Below are 19,057 nucleotides of genomic sequence, written 5' to 3' on the forward strand. Positions count from 1 at the left end.
TGTGACATTTCTGGAATTGTGAAAAAGTTTAGCGCTAATGCCACTATTGTGGTCTGTTAACTTATCCCATTCATGAGCCCTACAATGCACCCGACAGTGGGTTTGAATCATTAAAAGGTTGTAATCCCCCACCATTGTGTTTAAACAACGCTACGTTTTAGGTCTCAAATCAGCAAGATCTTCAATAGGGAATATCCAGAATTCATTTCCTGACCTCTTCTTGTGTCATTTTAACAACTATATATTTGGTCCTCAACTGAGTGAAATGGCGAAGAGCTTCCTAGAACAAATTATTACAATATTAAAATATGGAAATACCTGAGGGAATAAAAAACAACAACACTTGGTGTCATTTTATGTAAACAACCAAAATCATATTGGAGTATCTTGATGTTTTCCTGAAGTCAAGGTGTCAACCAAGTCACAAGAATAAAATAAAATTTACATTACGATAAGATCTGTCAAAGTTAATGCATTAACAGACGGAGTCACTAGTCTTGTGGGCAGAACTCTTACAATGAGAAAAATGTACAAAAATTGTACCTTTAGAGGTACAACAGCTTTTCGCTGGGGCAGAACCAGCTCACATACCCCTAAAAGGTGCATATTAATACCTTAGGCTATTATATGTAACCTTAAAGGGATAGTTCATCCAAAAAGGAAATTTCTGTCATTAATTACTCACCCTTATGTTGTTCCACACCCGTAAGACTTTTGTTCATCTTCGGAACACAAATGAAGATCTTTTTGATGAAATCTGAGAGCTTTCTGTCCCTCTGTTGACAGCTAGCAACTACCACTTTGACGCTTCAAAAAGTTCATAAAAAGATTTAAAACTAATATGAATTCAGTGGTTTAGTCCAAAATTTCTGAAGAGACTCAATCACTTTATATGCTGAACAGATTTAATTTAGTCTTTTATTCACATGTAAACATTCATCAACGCACACATCAGTTGTGTTGTATACGGAAGCTCAAGCATGCTCGCTTGACGTGCGAGAACCAGTGAGGTTCATTCTCGTGTTACACAGCATGTTTGAGCTTCTGCAATAACCAATGAGGTTTGTTCATGTGCGTCAAGCAGGTTCAGTTTAGTTTCTGTTTATATTTGCTGATCAATGTTTATTAATGTTAACATTATTAACATTTTTAATGTTAACTCCAGTCAAAATTTTCTGGAGACTAGATTGCTTTATATGATGAACAGATTGAATTAAATCTGTTCATCATATAAAGTGATCGAGTCTCTTCAGAAAATTCATATGGATTAGCTTTACGATCTCTTTATGAACTTTTTTAAGCCTCAAAATGGTAGTTGCGTTGCTGTCAATGGAGAGTACAGAACTGGCTTGGATTGTATTAAAAATATCTTCATTTGTGTTCTGAAGATAAACGAAAGTCTTTGGAATGACGAAAGGGTTTGGAATGATGTGAAGGTAAGTAAATGATGACAGAATTTTCATTTTACCATTTACTGCCATTCTTAGTTATTTAACTATAGCGGCTAATGAATCAGAAGTCTTGCATATTCACAAGCAATAGGTTTTTTTTGTTTTTTTGCAGTTTAGGGGTTAGTTCACCAAAAAATTAAATTCTTTCATTAATTACTCACCCTCATGTCGTTCCAAACCAGTAAGACTTTTGTTCATCCTCAGAACACAAATAAAGGTCTTTTTAATGAAATCTGAGAGCTTTCTGTTCCTCCATTGACAGCTATGCAACTACCACTTTAAAGGGATAGTTCATCCAAAAATGAAAATTTGATGTTTATCTGCTTACCCCCAGGGCATCCAAGATGTAGGTGACTTTGTTTCTTCAGTAGAACACAAATGATGATTTTTAACTCCTACCGTTGCCGTCTGTCAGCCGTATCATGCGTGTCAATGGTAACACAATTTATAAGAGTCAAAAAACATGCACAGACAAATCCAAATTAAAACCCTGCGGCTCGTGACGACACATTGATGTCCTAAGACACGAAACGAACGGTTTGTGCGAGAAACCGAACAGTATTTATATAATTTTTTACCTCTAATACACCACTATATCCAACTGCGTTCAGCATTCTGTTAGTGAGGTCTGATCGCGCTCTGACAACGGCAGTGATGTCTCGCGCCTATACGTCAATGAGTGCGAGACATCAGTTCTGTTGTCAGAGTACTGAACTGAACGCAGTGACAGAATTTTCACGTGAACTAACCCTTTAATAATTTTCTCCATACCATTTTCTGTGATAAAAGATTTGCTGTTCATCTTTTAGATTTCTTGGTTCGAAAGTATAAATCTGGTAGTCAACAGCAAGTCCACAGCTGGTTATCAGCCCTGGAGATTTAACATTTTAATCACTCAATAAACATTTGACTTTGGCATAAATGAGAGAGAAGTCAATCTCCAATTCTATTATACTTTATGAAGACATTGTATAAGTTTAAATACTGTCGTATTCTGCATAGATGTCACATTTATTGTTTGAAAGCACATTTGAATTCATTTGTTAATCAAAAAAATTGTCTTTAACTGCAACAAAAAGCATGGAAATTGGTTACATTTGGCTACATTTAAATCTCTGCAGCAGGAGAAAGAGAGAGGGAGAGAGAGAGAGCAAGAGTTAGTCACACAGCTATTTGCAGACAAACATTTTTTGGTACAAGCTGAGGTACAAGAGGAAACACAGAAAAAAGAAATATATAATAAACAAAATAACATTGGCAGATCATTCAATGGAAAGAATATTGAAATAATAAATATAGAAAATAGTGCAAATCATGTTAGGATCTTACAAGACCTTGATTACTTATAGTTTTTTTTATTTAGAAATTCTTAATAATTTACAGTTTCGGTTCAAAAGGTTGTACATTTTAACCAAAAGTCTTTTCAAATAAACACTTTAAATACCTACTTCCTGTAACTTGGGCATTTGGCTTGTTTGAGTACATGATAGAGTGTTTTAGCCTCTTAAGTTTATTCAAAACTTCCCTCTATATTGCATAACATTCTTTGAGAAATTGACATCATTCTTAACTCTTTCCCCGACAGTGTTTTAAAAAAAAGCAACATTTTGAACAAAAAGCTGAGAAAATCACGACTACATCCGGATCGGATTCAGAACGATAATAAAAACATAGATGGAGTAGATTGAGCCCATCAATATCCCCAAAGCTTCACAGTCCTATACCTCATCCTGGGATGACATTTCATTCGGTAACGTTAGGCAGTTTTGATTTATACTATTGAAAGTTTGATGATCGTGTTAGCTTACGTTCTATCACTTGTTTTGGCTTCTTCTTCACCTATGTTTTGATCTGGAGATTCTACACTGTTTCAGAAGATGTGTAATAGCGCCCCCTACTGTATAACAGTGAAAACATGAATTGCCAGAAAATTCCGCCATTGGCGGGGAAGCGTTGTGTCATAGCGGAGGGTCCTATTTTAACGATCTAAGTGCATGGTCTGAAGTGCATGGCGCAGGTGCACTTAGGGCGTGTCCGAATCCACTTTTGCTAGTTTAACGATGGAAAAAATGTTTGGCGCACCAGGCGCCTGGTCCAAAAATATTTTACCTAGTCTCTTAAAGCGGAACTCAGTAAGATTTGCGAAGTTCCCCCTACAGGTTCCTTCAGTGAATCACACTGTCGTAAATACTCCAAGCGCAGCTCTGGACTACAACGACTACAACGCTCACCAGCGCAGTAGTTTTGCAAATACAGTACAAGAAATCTCGATGGTAATTTTAGAAATTGTCTTATAAAGTCATAATATATACATTGTTTTTGAATTACCGTAAAGCATTTTGTCACTCTCGCGTGAAAGTGAACATGAGGCGAGATTGTGTCGGGTCGGTGCAGCTCAACTTGCAAGTGCTGTTTTCTGGCGAAGACGTGCCAGAGGGGGTTAGTGCACGCCTCAAACACACCACTACAAGTCAATTAAACATCATAAGGACTTAGAAAACTATTTATGAAGGTAAAAAAAGTTACTTAGTTCTGCTTTAATGAGTCATGGGTGTGTTTTGGGTGTAATGTGCAATAAACCAATCAGAGTGTCATCTCCCATTCCCTTTAAAACCCAGATGCGCTCACACCATGGCCGAATATAGACACTCACATTGACTTTAGACCTGGTTTTTGTTGGTCAATGGTGCAGTCTATTTCAGTTGCATCAAAATAGCAACACGCCAACAATGCGCCTGAACACACCTTGTTTTCAGACCAGCAGGCCCATGGGCGAACAGACGGGCACGGGTGCATTTGCTATTTAAACAACGTGGGCGCTGGATGTGAAAATGATAACTGTGTCGGACTGAAACTAGCAAATCACACTTGCGTTGTGCCTGGCGTCGCAATGCGCCGGGTATGTGATAGGGCCCAGAAAATTCAGTCATTGGCGGGGAAAGAGTTAATAATCAACTATATGTGGGTGTCTGAAGGTGAACGTACTTTCATATTTACATGGACGGTCTCTATTCTACCATTGTGTGTGTGGCTGACTATGATCAGTCAGACCATTCATTCTCATCAAGTTCTGAGTCGTCTTCTGAGTCGCTGTACTCCACAGCAATGCGGCGAGAGAGTATAGTGGCCACGTCATTCCCCACCGGCTCTCTTTTAGCCTGCTGTTCCTGTTGCTCCTGTACTTTCTTTAGTTGGATACCTGAACACACACACAAAACACATGTATAGTAGCCTATACAGTACACAGGGACACACTCTTAAAATCTTAACGTATATAGTAGCTGCTGAGTTTGGACTAAATAGCAAAAGCATTAAAGGGGTGGTTGATTATGAATTCACTTTTTTAACTTTAGTTGCTGTTTGAGCATAAACAACATCTGCAAAGTTATGATGCTCAAAGTTTAATGCTAAGGGAGATATTTCTTATAAAGAATTTGCTGTTTAAGGACTACAACAAACAAATGGCTGGTAGGGACTACAACAAGATTCTTCCTGGGTTAGTGACATCAATAACCCTAAAATTTACATAAACCCGCCCCCGAGAGCACACAACAAAGGGGGCGGGGCCATGTTGGGCTGCTTTAGAGAAGAAGAAGAGTTGTTGTAGTAGAGTGTTGTTGTCATGCCGTTATTTTACTCCGGACTGCTTCACAAACGAGGATCAATTCAACACAAAAGATTAACATGACGGCACATGCTAGTGGATGAGTTGAATCAACTCCACAGCAACTACATCAATTTATCCACTAACCATTCAGAAACGTCCAGTTTCATTCTAAAAGTTGTAACTTCTTCCTGAGTCTCTCCATCAGTGTCGACTCCGGTTTGAACAATGTAAGGCTGAACACCGTTACTGACAATCCTCATTTTGGCTGCGTGAGATTCTCCAGCTTTGTTGTTGTTGAGCTGTTAAAGCTCTGCCCTCTTTTGAAATTTGGGCCGGGAGCAGAAGTTAATTTGCATTTAAAGGGACACACACAAAAACGGCGTGTTTTTGCTCACACCCAAATAGGGGCAAATTTGACAAGCTATAATAAATGATCTGTGGGGTATTTTGAGGTGAAACTTCACAGACACATTCTGGGGACACCAGAGACTTATATTACATCTTCTAAATGAGGATTTATAGGTCCCCTTTAATCATATTTCAAAGAGAATCGTAGTTATTGTAAATTGACAAATAAAGATGTACGTAAGTTAGTAAAAAAAACACTCTAAAGTTCAGCTAATTGCATAATAATGTAAATTTACAATACATTTTCATTTAATTGCAAATAAGTTTACAAAAACATTACATTTAGTTCAAACTTAAGTATATTCTTTTAAAGTATATTATTTCCTTAATAAGTATGCCAAAGTGTACTTGTGTATACAGTACTGTAGTCATGTTAATGTATGCCACTATGGACAGCACTATCCTGTTGATGTTTACAAAACATGCACAAAAACACTTCACTTACCCATGCGTATTGCTGAGAGTAGGTCACTGCGAGCGTCTGTGACAGGCTGCAGATTGTGTCTCCGTCCCTCTCCAAATGCTGCTGGATGAGGTGGTATGGGAGGGGCTGGAGGAGGAGGTGGACCTTCGGGGGGTGAAGATAAAACCGGTCCAGGAGGTGGGACAGGTGGAAGAGGATACCGTAAGGCTGATGTGATTGGTCCAGGATGAGGAGTAGCTGGAGGTGAGGCAAAAGCCGTCTGTGCAGATGGAATGAGGGGAGCCAATGGAGGAGGGGGCGGACCTGAACTGGCATAGTACTCCATCATACTAAAAGAGAGAAAGAGAGAATGTGAAAAACCCAGTATTAGGAAACCTCACCATGTATCCTCTACATGGACCAGCATCATTCGATAGAGGCTTTTGACTATTAGCATCAAGCCTGGTCCACTTTGTCCGCTTTTTCCAGTGCTAACTGTATCATTCCAATATACCTTGTAAATGCAACTTAGTTTCCAGACCAATTTGAGATCTGGAACTTGCAATTTGAGCCTGCTCTCTAACATCTCATGAACAGTATGCAATATTCATCAGGCGGTTAGTGAATGAGTTATGGCCAGTTCTTGGGTATGCTGTAAAAAGCCCATTTCACACTGGACACGCGACTAGTGCATATTTTTTTTCGACGTCAGTGTTAACAGGTTAGAGCTTTCACACCCCTTGTACTTTTAAAAAGGGTACTTATTAGCAGTGTCAGGGAAAGTTACTTTTAAAAGTAATGCATTACAATATTGTGTTACTCCCCAAAAAAGTAACTTATTGCATTACTTAGTTACTTTCTATGAAAAGTAATGCACTGCATTACTTTTCTCACATGGGCTGAGAAAAGTACAGTACAGTAGAAGGCGCAGCTCAAACAAACCTTTCAGCTGTGCTGCCATTTTGGATTAAAGAAGAATATGTTACAGGAGGAGGAACTTCAACACTCTTATTTCTGTCATTTTTGCTTAATAATATGGTTGAATTAGATCATTGAAGGTCAGCTGCAAAGATATTAAATACATAAAGTATATTTGTGCAATTTAATATAGTTGTTTAATAGTTTAATATAATATAATATGGCGTAAAATTTGTGCCTTACTTGTTCAATCAGCGTTTGTTGGCATAAAATTCTGAGATTGCATTTCACTGTTTTTATTAATTTTGAAGAATACTGAATATTTTCATGCAAGTGAGATGAGTAAATGCATGTTCACATTTAGTCTAGAATTACAATACCCATTATGTTTACACAGCGCACACAACACCTCTGCACTTACCCCATTTCTCTCAAAATGGGGACAGGAGAGCTGTTAGTCAATAAATGTGAAAAAGTAACTAGTAATGTAATACTTTTACTAGTTACTTGAAAAAAGTAATCTGATTATGTAACTCAAGTTACTTGTAATGAGTTACCCCCAACACTGCTTATTACGTAAATAATATACAGTACTTCAGTGCTAACTAAATGTAATGTTTTCGGACAAATAAAACCAGATGTCAACTGCAGTTTAATGAAAATGTGTTATAGTTTAAATGCAATTAGCTGAACTTTAAAGTGCTCTTTTGACTCATTTAATCAGGACTTAAGTACATACAGTATGTAATTTCGTAACTGAATTACATTTTTTGAATTAAAATGTTTAACTTGAAATTAAACTTTTAACTTGACATTATTACAAAGTAAGTCTTTTAAAAATGTACTTAAGAGTGTTAAGAAACAGTCATAAATTTGTTCTCTCGTTAAGTACACTTAAGTGGCCTTTTATTTCATCAAAAAGTACAGTACATTACAAGTGCACATTCAATACAATTAAAGGGTTAGTTCACCCAAAAATGAAAATTCTGTCATTTATTACTCACCCTCATGCTGTTCCACACCCGTAAGACCTTCATTCATCTTTGGAACACAAATTAAGATATTTTAGTTGAAATCCGATGGCTCTGTGAGGCCTTCATAGGGAGCAATGACACTTCCTCTCTCAAGATCCATTAATGTACTAAAAACATATTTAAATCAGTTCATGTGAGTACAGTGGTTCAATATTAATAATATAAAGCGATGAGATTATTTTTGGTGCGCCAAAAAAAACAAAATAACGACTTATTTAGTGATGGCCGATTTCAAAACACTGCTTCATGAAGCATCGGAGCACAAATGAATCAGTGTACACTGATTCATTCGATACACTGATTCATAACGCTCCGATGCTTCATGAAGCAGTGTTTTGAAATCGGCCATCACTAAATAAGTCGTTATTTTGTTTTTTTTGGCGCACCAAATATAATCTCATCGCTTTATAATGTTAATATTGAACCACTGTACTCACATGAACTGATTTAAATATGTTTTTAGTACATTAATGGATCTTGAGAGAGGAAATGTCATTGCTCCCTATGAAGGCCTCACAGAGCCATCGGATTTCAACTAAAATATCTTAATTTGTGTTCTGAAAATTAACAAAGGTCTTACGGATGTGGAACGGCATGAGGGTTTGGATTGACATGAAGATGAATAATTAACGACAGAATTTTAATTTTTTGGGTGAACTAACACTTTAAGTGTACTTCTTTTTCACAAGTAGCAGAACAAAACCAAAATTCACCATAAAAGCATATAATGATTTTTTTCCGAAAAAAGAATGCAACAGAAAGTTTAAAAGATTTACACTAGAAATACAACTCAAAGGGTTAGTTCACCCAAAAATAAAAATTCTGTCATTCTGTCGTTCCAATCCCATGAAACCTTCGTTCATCTTCGGAACACAAATGAAGATCTTTCTGTCCCTCCATAGATAGCTGACGCAACTGACATTTTGAAGCCTCAAAAAGGTAGTAAAGACATCATTAAAGTAGCCTACTACATGTGACTCAAGTGGTTTAAACTCAGTGGTTAATCTCAATTAATGAAGATTAATAGTTTGTAAATAGAGTGGTAAATTATGTTTTTTGCACAAACAAAGCACTCGCGTCACTTCATAAAATTGAGAGTCACATGGATTACTTTAATGATGTCTTTACTACCTTTCTGGGGCTTGAAAGGTAGTAAAGCTGTCAATGGAGGGACAGAAAACTCTCAGATTTCATCAAAAAGATCTTCATTTGTGTTCCAAAGATGAACAAATGTCTTACAGATTTGGAACATCATGAAGATGAATAATTAATGATAGAATTTTCATTTTTGGGTGAACTAACCCTTTAAGTTGTAGACTAATTTTATCATGTAAGCTATACTACACAGCGTGTTATATGGCTTAACATGTTATGGTTATATGGTGTGTGTGAGAGGTAGGACACTATCGCATCACAGCAGACTATGCTGGCGATCGTAAACGAAAGCACGTGATGGTGGTCAGAGCACCACACAATCAGCAGTGGTTCAGTCACGTGACGATGCTTCCCCTCTGCTTACGCATCCATTGTGAGAATAGACCAGCATTAATTAGAATGGAAACACTGAGGAAACTCAGCAGGGACAATCAGCATTCTGACCAATTCAGCAACACAAAACTACAATATCTTGTTTATTTAAAATAGCTATAATTGTTGCTATTACCCATAGTCTGTTGGTGGAAGCGTGATGGTTCCATTGACTCCATTTTCCCGGGGCAGGTACTGTGGAGGAGTTGGATGTGTTCGAGCGAGTAAGCCCACTCTGTAACCTACATCAGCACCCACAGCCGCCCCTACAGGCCCTCCAATGCTGTGGTACTCGTGCTCTACCCCTCCATTGGCACTAGATGATGCTGTCTCCACAGGCAGGAACGGGTGCGGCTGTGAATGTGCATGACTGGCTCGTGCTTGAGCATGGCATGCTGGGAAGTCAGAGTTGTTTGGATGTGGTCTGTTAAAAAAGAAGATGAATGCAAAACATTGCAATAATGATTTCTGAGGAACTGAATCATGAGAAACAGATATTCAAAGAAATATCTTCTTTCAAAGACATACGAAGTACTTTGGTTACACTTTACTTTGACGCAGTTACATTGTACTTACTCAAATAAGTACTGAGCGATATTAATGAACTACATGAACTTACTATAGCCTATAGTTACGTTTATGGTTAGGGTTTGGTTTAGGGTTAGTTACTTTTAATTATGCATAATTTACTGTTATTACTATAGTAAGTACATGAAGTAACGTGTAACTACATCACCTTCAAATAAAGTGTTACCAGTACTTTATACAAAGGTCTGGAATAATTAAAATTTAAAATGTGTCACATGATCCTTCAGAAATCATTCTAATATACTTATTTGATGTTGTTTTGGCTGCTTAAAATTTTTGTGGAAACTCTGATACATTTCAAAAGAACAGCATTTATTTGAAATAGAAATCTTAAAATAAATGTCTTTACTGTCACTTTTGATCAATTTAATGTGTCCTTGCTGAATAAATGTATTCATTTATTATTATTATTAAAATAATTTTTAAATCTTACTTACTCCATACTTCTGAATGGTAGTATATCATGGTTTCCACAAAAAAATAAAGCAGTAAATAAGCAGTGAAAACTGTTTTCAGTATTCATAAAACTAAGAAATGTTTTCTTGAGCACAAATCATCATATTAGAATGATTTCTGAAGGATCATGTGACACTGAAGACTGGAGTAATGATGCTGAAAATTCAACTTTGATCACAGGAATAAATTACATTTTACTATACTTACTAGACATTTGTAGTCTAAAATTTAGCTTTGCTCCAGAGACTTTCAGTGGGGTGTGCTCATTTTTGCATCACCTTAATTTGAGTAAAACTGAAAATTTTGTTCTCCAAGTTATATTATTAACCTTACTTTCATGTTATAAGTTAAACAGATGCTATATTAAGCTTAGTCTTGTCAACATTTTGGGAATTGTTTTTGTGTTCATTGAGATATTGTTTAAAATGTTACTTTTCAAAGGGGGTGTACTCATTTACGCTGAGCACTGTATATACATATGTATTTAAGCCCTGTGTTTCTTTCAATTTATTGCCAGTTCTCGTCGAGTTTTACCTGGTTGTTCTTTTCATTGCTGCTGCAAACAGATCTGTTTATTTCATCTTTATTTTGCAACCTGGCGTGACATATATATTATTTGCAAGGACAAATAATTAATAATAAACTGCAATATTCCATTTGATTTAATTGTGCCTTTGTGCATATCATGTCAGTGTGTCTTTTAATGTTAATGTTTGCATTGCATTCTCCCATTCACTTATTATATTATTAAGTGCCTTAATGTAGCCATTAATATTATTATTATTAAAAAAAAAACCTGAATAATGAGTTGAAATTATTTTTGTGGCAATATGATTATGGCATAAATGCTGTTTAAAATAGCAGACAATATCTATACAGCATGAGGGATACATCTGCAGATGGAGAGCTGACAAACCTGCCCTCTGGAGACAGCGAGCCTTCAGATGATACACCCCTGTGAAGTGGATGATGATGATGACGATGGTCCGGCCGTAGCTCCTTATCAAAAGCCATCATGTTCCATTCCTGTCTGCGGTTATGAGCCTTACGAACCTTCTTCACCTCACGAGGCAACGTGCCATCAACACACCGCTTCTGCTCCTGTGCCATAGTGTTTATGAAGGAGAGAGGAAGACTTTTAGCTTGAAAAACTAAAGTTAATTCTGAGCAATACCATTTTCCTCTGGTAGAGGTTTGATTTGAGTGAGTTTTCACTTTGAAAATGAACTGTGTGTGAATAGGTCAAATATGCAAAATTCATAAAGTCATACACTGCTGCGAACCCAACTATGTTTGCAAAAACGTCGTTACCAGATTTATAGACATTCGAAACATTCAAAGGAGTGATTATTTTACCCTATGTTTCCTCTTCTCTTTTCTCTTGTCTTCCGTGTCTTGAAGCATTTTCTCCTTCCACAAGTCGAAGAAATATGAGGGGTCTGTGTAGAATTTAATTCCATCAATATGGTCATCCCTAGATCAAACAAACAAACAGCAAAACTCATTTATACACAATAAGCATCTTAATAATATAAAGAAGAGGATGAAAGCGCGCACACACACACATGTTTTATTGGGGACTTCCCATAGATGTAATGATGTTTTTAACCCTACCCACAGAAAACTTATTTTACATTTTCAAAACCTTTCATTTAGTATGATTTATAAGCTGTTTTCCTCATGGGAACCAAAACAAATGTCCCCATAAGTTCACAATTTGGGACATTTGGTCCCCATAACGTAGAGGATACCAGGTAAACAGGCACACACACACACACACACACACACACCTGTAGGCAGTGAGTTTGTTCAGAGGTGGTGGTTTGTCACTGGTGTTGTACATCTCAGTGATGGGGTTTGGAATGCTGCTCTTTGTCACCACCTGCTGGTCTTGAACAGTAGAACTCTTAAAGGCTTTACGCATGTTAATGTCCTGAAGTGATACTGTGGCAAAAAAAGGAAACAGAGAAAAGCACATCAATTATCTCTAGGCACACAAAATCTGCTCTCCACAGATTTCCACAGAATTAGAAACACCACCATTTATAAAGTCCTAAACATGCCCTGTATAATCTATGAGTTGTGTTTTTTGATGTTATATTAGTTCCATTTAACATATTTACCATGTTTAAGTCAATTACACAGAGTTTATAAAAAATAATAGCAAAAAAAAATGGTTAAAAGAAAAATTACAGATTACGCCTGGGCCCGCCCATCATTCATGATGCTATTAATATTTCACTGGTACTATTTTAGTATTATCGTTTGGTTAATCTTTGACATTTAAAGGAATGTAACGTGGCATGTCGTTGCTTACCACAGACAGATTTTATTTATCAATAATTTATATGCATATGCATCCAAGGGGTGATGGTACAAATTTTGTTGTAATTTAAAAAACATCTCATTAAATGAGAAACATAGTTGACGTGATTAAAGTCTTCTCTACTGTGACATATAGCTGAAGAAAAACTATAGACATCACAGCACTTTCATAATCACTAAGCCATATAGTGATTTCAATTTTATTTAGATTTTTGTTCAGCATTACTTTAGCATTTTATAATTTGCATCCCTTAATATCTTCCTCTTATCTGAGTGACCATGAATGATGGAGTATTTTAAGTCAATCCATCTCCTGAGGATTAAGATAACTCAATTCAATATTTCACTTTCCACACCCAAGAAAGGAGATCTGCATATCCTGTTAAAAGAGCACCCCGCCCCATCTCTGGTCTAGTGTATTTGATCCTTGATCTTTGACTGACCTTCTTCCACACTAGAGTCCAAATGAGTGACCTTGACTGCAAGACGGTCTATGCGGTCCTGTAGAGAATTCGCACGCAGGTAGAATGTATTAGCTTCATTAAAGAGCTCACCAAACACGTCCTCAGCATGTTTACCTGATGGAGATAAAACAGACAGAAGATCAGAGATGAGCTTTGAAATAGTCATTTAGTTCAACACATCTTACAGCACACTTATTAGAAATAATACTCTTGATGCAACCTGAGGCTAAGGCCCTATGTACATCTGGCATTAAGATGTGTTTTGGTCGATCGGATCACAAGTAGACAAGAAAGACACATTCCTGTTTACACCTGGTGGTCTTTTGTGGCTGTTTGAACGCATTCGACCACATGAGCATCTACACTACGAAAGCAATCCGGTCCAATGTGTTTTCGACTACCTCTGGATGTGGTTGAAAATTTTAGACCCGTTTACACCTAGTGTCGTTCACTTGTGATCCGATCGACAAAAATGCATCTTAAAGGATTAGTTCACTTTTAAATAAAATGTTCCTGATAATTTACTCACCCCCATGTCATCCAAGATGTTCATGTCTTTCTTTCTTCAGTTGAAAAGAAATGAAGGTTTTTGATGAAAACATTCCAGGATTATTCTGCTTATAGTGGACTTCAATGGAGCCCAAACGGTTGAAGGTCAAAATTACAGTTTCAGTGCAGCTCAAAGAGCTTTAAACGATACCAGACGAGGAATAGGGGTCTTATCTAGAGAAACCATCGGTCATTTTCTAAAAAAATAAATATAAATATAAATATAAAAAATAAATAATAAATAAAAAATAAACTGTATATGCTTTATAATCACAAATGATATTCAACTTACGAAAAAAAAAACTAAACTGGCACCACGTTTTGAAGAATGCGGAAAGCGGAAACACTTGCAAGGCGATAATTTGTGTTTATAAAGCATATACATTTGTATTTTTTTAGAAAATGAGCGATGGTTTCGCTAGATAAGACCCTTATTCCTCGTCTGGTATTGTTTAAAGCCCTTTGAAGCTGCACTGAAACTGTAATTTTGACCTTCAACCGTCTAGAGTCCATTGAAGTCCACTATAAGGAGAAAAATCCTGGAATGTTTTCATCAAAAACCTTAATTTCTTTTCGACTGAAGAATGAAAGACATGAACATCTTGGATAACATGGGGGTGAGTAAATTATCAGGAACATTTTTATTTGAAAGTGAACTAATCCTTTAATACCAGGGTGAACTCAAAGGCACAACTTATTTACAAAATTCTACTATTACAGTATGTTTGCTATTAGATAATTCCTATGCATGCTCTAACATACTGGAGAACTGCAACACACAAATATTCACCACAAATCAAATGATATGTGTCTCATTCCATACATTCACACCAAAACATATATGATGCACACACACTCAGCAGTAGGCAACATTAATTCACCAATTCAGGATCTTTGACCCCACAGAACATGCATATACTCGGCGTCCACATCTGTCGATCACTCTCTGCACTTCATGGGATTAAGCTTTAGAGCATTTGCTGGATGCCAGTGAACAAAAAAGCATTGTTATCCCATTTCATTTCCTCTTGTGATTTATAGTGTGTTTGTGTAAAACAGAGCTACTGCATATAGATTCAACTATATTATGATTTGAACCAAAATGCTAATCTGTGTTCTCAGAACAAAGCTGTCTTGCATAAATGTCAGGTTGCATATGTTTTTATATATATAGGCTATTCTTCTCAAATCAGTGTCAATGCAGAACATTCCCATTGTGACTTTTTGTTATTGTTTTTTGTGGGGGTGGGGTGGGGTGGGGGATATTGATAGAAATGTTCAATTGGTTTTGCTTTGTTCACAATGATTATTGTAAAGAGAACATTTTGACATACGAAAATCAGTATTATCATGTATTACATGGTGGTATTGTAAAAGCAGCTTTTTAAACCGAGGCAGAAGAAGAAGAAGAATAACCCTTTGTATTAAAATAAACCTTTCAAGTTTGAAGAGGTCTGACAAGAAATTCATACATTTTATCATAACATTTCCATTCCAGTATTCTGGTTTAAAAATAAAAATCTATTTTAGCCAATCTATTAAGATAAAGTAGGTCTTACTGAGGCTGCTAAGTTGGCGTATGATGGCAGAGAGAGTGTTGTTGGTCACGCACTCCAGCTCATTGCTGATGGTCTCAGGTAAAGCTCCTCTGCACAGGTGCTTCGGCTCGATGTTTCTCTTGACCAGCGGCATGGCTTCAGCTCACCACACACACACACCAACACACCTCAGCACCTGTAAGTACACAAACACAGTCAGTTAGACCACATATCCTCACACCTTCCATCACACATCATTCACCATATCACATAATGAAGTGTAAAATATGAGTGGGGTTTCCATGTTTTATGGCAACTTTCCATTTTTACATTTTCAAAAAACATCACTTAGTATGATTTATAAGCTGTTTTCCACACGAGGACCAAAAAATATCCCTTACAAGGGCAAGGATTTCGGATAATGCTATCTAGGGTTTACCAGAACCACACTCACACACACACACATAACGTGCAAAAAGTATTCAAAATTATTTGTTTTACTGTTATCTATTATTATTTTTTAAAACCTTTAACCTTTTATGTTTATGCACTCTTTCTTTAAAAATACAACTTGTTTTAATATTTTGTTATCTAATTCATTGACATCTAAACAGTCCAATATTTCAGGGGTTATTGTATGTATTTTCCTTATCAAAATGCTCTTTTAGTCGTCATGAATGAAGCTTACGGAAGAGGATTAGGGCCAAGCAATAATAAAAAAATAAAACCATCTCGAGATTAAAGTTGTTAAATTTCGAGAAAAAACTCGTTAAATTTTGAGAAAAAAGTCGAGATAAAATGTTGAGAATAAAGTCATTAAATTATGAGAACAAATTTGTTAAATTACGAATTTGTTCTCATAATTTAACTACTTTTTTCTCGTAATTTAATGACTTTATTCTCAACATTTTATCTCGACTTTTTTCTCAAAATGTAACAACATTTTTCTCATAATTTAACGAATTCGTTCTCGTAATTTAACGACTTTTCTCATAATTTAATGGCTTTATTCTCAACATTTTATCTCGACTTTTTTCTCGAAATTTAACAAGTTTTTTTCTCGTAATTTAACAAGTTTATTCTCAACATTTTATCTCGATTTTTTCTCGAAATTTAACGACATTTTTCTCATAATTTAATGACTTTATTCTCAACATTTTATCTCGACTTTTTTCTCAAAATTTAACGACATTTTTCTCATAATTTAACGAATTTGTTCTCGTAATTTAACAACTTTTTCTCGTAATTTAATGACTTTATTCTCAACATTTTATCTCGACTTTTTTCTCGAAATTTAACGACATTTTTCTCATAATTTAATGACTTTATTCTCAACATTTTATCTCGACTTTTTTCTCAAAATTTAACGACATTTTTCTCATAATTTAACGAATTTGTTCTCGTAATTTAACAACTTTTTCTCGTAATTTAATGACTTTATTCTCAACATTTTATCTCGACTTTTTTCTCTAAATTTAACAAGTTTTTTCTCTAAATTTAACAACTTTAATCTCGAGATGGTTTTATTTTTTATTATTGCTTGGCCCTAATCCTCTTCCATAGAAGCTTGTGTATCTAACTTAAGTTATAAATTTATCTGACACATGTCATGACTAAATGGCAGAATATATTCAGATGTATAGATTTTTTTAACAATTATTCCTGCTAGTTTTAAAAAGAATACTACTTTAAAAAAAACACTTAAGTGAAATCTGAATGTAATGTGTTTGTACACTTAATTGCATGTTAATATATATATTTTAATGTAATTTCTACTTGTATGACAAGTATTTAAAATCTAATTTTGTAATTACACATTTATAATGATGACATTTAAAACACTACAGTTACAATTATAATCAAGTACTTTATACGTGCTTTAGTGTGTTAGTCAACACATCAAAATAACAGTATAAGCATGACAAAAAAATTATTAAAACACAATGGTAATACTTTTAATTTGACATTATTACAAAGTGCACTTTTTAAGTGTTCTTAAGTGTGTTAAACATTGTCATGAACGTGTACTGTTAAGTTATTTCATTAATTTTATTTTATTTCATTATTATTTTTTTGAAGAAAAAAATACTATTAAGATTTGAAATACACTACGAGTGCACATCAATTCAATTCACATTTATTTGTATAGCGCTTTTCACAATACATATTGTTTCAAAGCAGCTTTACAGAGAATGCATGTCAACATTACAATTTAGAGAATCTGGTATCAGAGGTGACTGTACAATGTATCCGGTTTCAGAAATGTACATATAATCATGCAGTAAGCTAACAATTTAATAATTTAGGCAATTTAATTTACAATCAGTGTTAGCAGATTAATTTAAGGTAGAAGCAATGAGCTCCTGGAAATAATGAATTATATATTAACAATAATTACGATATATAGAAACTTGGGAATGTGCATGTTGCATTTAATGTGCATTTAAAACAATTAAGTGCACTTCTTTTTCATAAAGGATCCCCTATATATTATATAAACACCAGGTAATTTCAAAGCTTCCACGTGTAATGTTAGTTTCATTCTGTGGCCTACTAGAAGCGAGTAAGGTAACTGTGTGTCACCAGAAGATTATACAGGGGGAGGTTGGTGTTCCCAGCCTTTCAGGATTAAGTTATTAGATGCATGTACACACACACCCACACACACACACACACACACACACACTGCTCTCTGGATTACACCCGCTGTCACATTAACTCCAAGTGACACATTTGAGAGAGAACACTGCTAGATGCATCAAAAGATTTGACACATTTGTGCATAGTATACTCTTTAAAGCATGAAGCCAAGAACGTGTGTAGAATAAAACAGCTAAAACCATTCAATCCACAACACAGCGTGTTACACCAGGGTCACCTTCCTGTAGAACATATCAGTACAGAGGAGAGGCATGAATGTTGGTTTACTTCAATCCAAGGCTCAATGTTTCCATTAACAGATATTTCATATATAACACAGGTTTGAAGTCACATTCCCTGTCTCATTAGGTTTCAGGTTTCAGGAGAAGCCAAGCGCACGTGTAATTGGTCAGCATCTCTCTAATCAGGCAGGCAGGCTTGTGGAAAGGTCCATTAACTCAAATGGAAATCAATGGCTCACTATAGTCAACAGTGCTCCATTTCACTAGTAAAAGCACAGAGCATGAGGGAAAAACATTTCTGTTAAGATAAAACTTGATTAGTTTAAATTATTGAAGACCTACTAGAAATGCAGATGATGGTGCAGAAATATGAGAAACAAGTAAATCAGCAAAATACTGTTGATGGGGTTTTATTGCATGCCATCACCACAGAGAAATTACTCACAAAAGAATCAGAAATTACTTATATTCTTTTCTTTTTGAAAAAGATTATGATATTTTTGAAGTACTAGGGTAAAAATCAACAATATAAACATGACAATAATTCAGTTCAAAGTACCATGACATCACCTCATCCCACCACCAGTCATTTTTGCACACAGAATTGGAATTGACAAAGCGCTCCCGACTCCGAAACGCTGCTAAAGTTGAGGACTCGCTTAATTAATAATGCGTCTTCATTAATGACGCTGAATACTAGATGACTGAGTTTATTATAGGGGACCGGTAATCTACACACCTATGCCCTAAATAAACTATGTAAACATGTACGATTAGTTATATTATAACAACGAAGCACTTCACAAAGTTTTGAGTATGTATTTCAAAACATTTTCGCTTACCAAAAGTGGCTTGAATGCAGATGAAACGGAGCGTCTGGATGCGCTGCCGTCAGGGCATTGCTTTA

The 19,057-nt window shown here is 35.7% G+C and overlaps 1 protein-coding gene across 1 annotated transcript; it reads right to left on the reverse strand.

Annotated features, from left to right (window-relative positions):
• Positions 1-4,003: 4,003 nt before the first annotated feature.
• Positions 4,004-19,057, reverse strand: wasf3a (WASP family member 3a). The gene is made up of 9 exons (XM_048186602.1): positions 18,993-19,057; positions 15,290-15,464; positions 13,161-13,295; positions 12,183-12,336; positions 11,749-11,866; positions 11,309-11,493; positions 9,485-9,772; positions 5,912-6,219; positions 4,004-4,650 (listed from the first exon to the last, which is right to left on the reverse strand). Exons 2-9 carry the CDS (start codon positions 15,420-15,422, stop codon positions 4,493-4,495), a joined length of 1,479 nt encoding a protein of 492 aa, XP_048042559.1. The 5' UTR covers positions 15,423-15,464; positions 18,993-19,057; the 3' UTR covers positions 4,004-4,492.

Source organism: Megalobrama amblycephala, linkage group LG4, assembly GCF_018812025.1.
Source record: "Megalobrama amblycephala isolate DHTTF-2021 linkage group LG4, ASM1881202v1, whole genome shotgun sequence".
NCBI classification, from domain to species: domain Eukaryota; kingdom Metazoa; phylum Chordata; class Actinopteri; order Cypriniformes; family Xenocyprididae; genus Megalobrama; species Megalobrama amblycephala.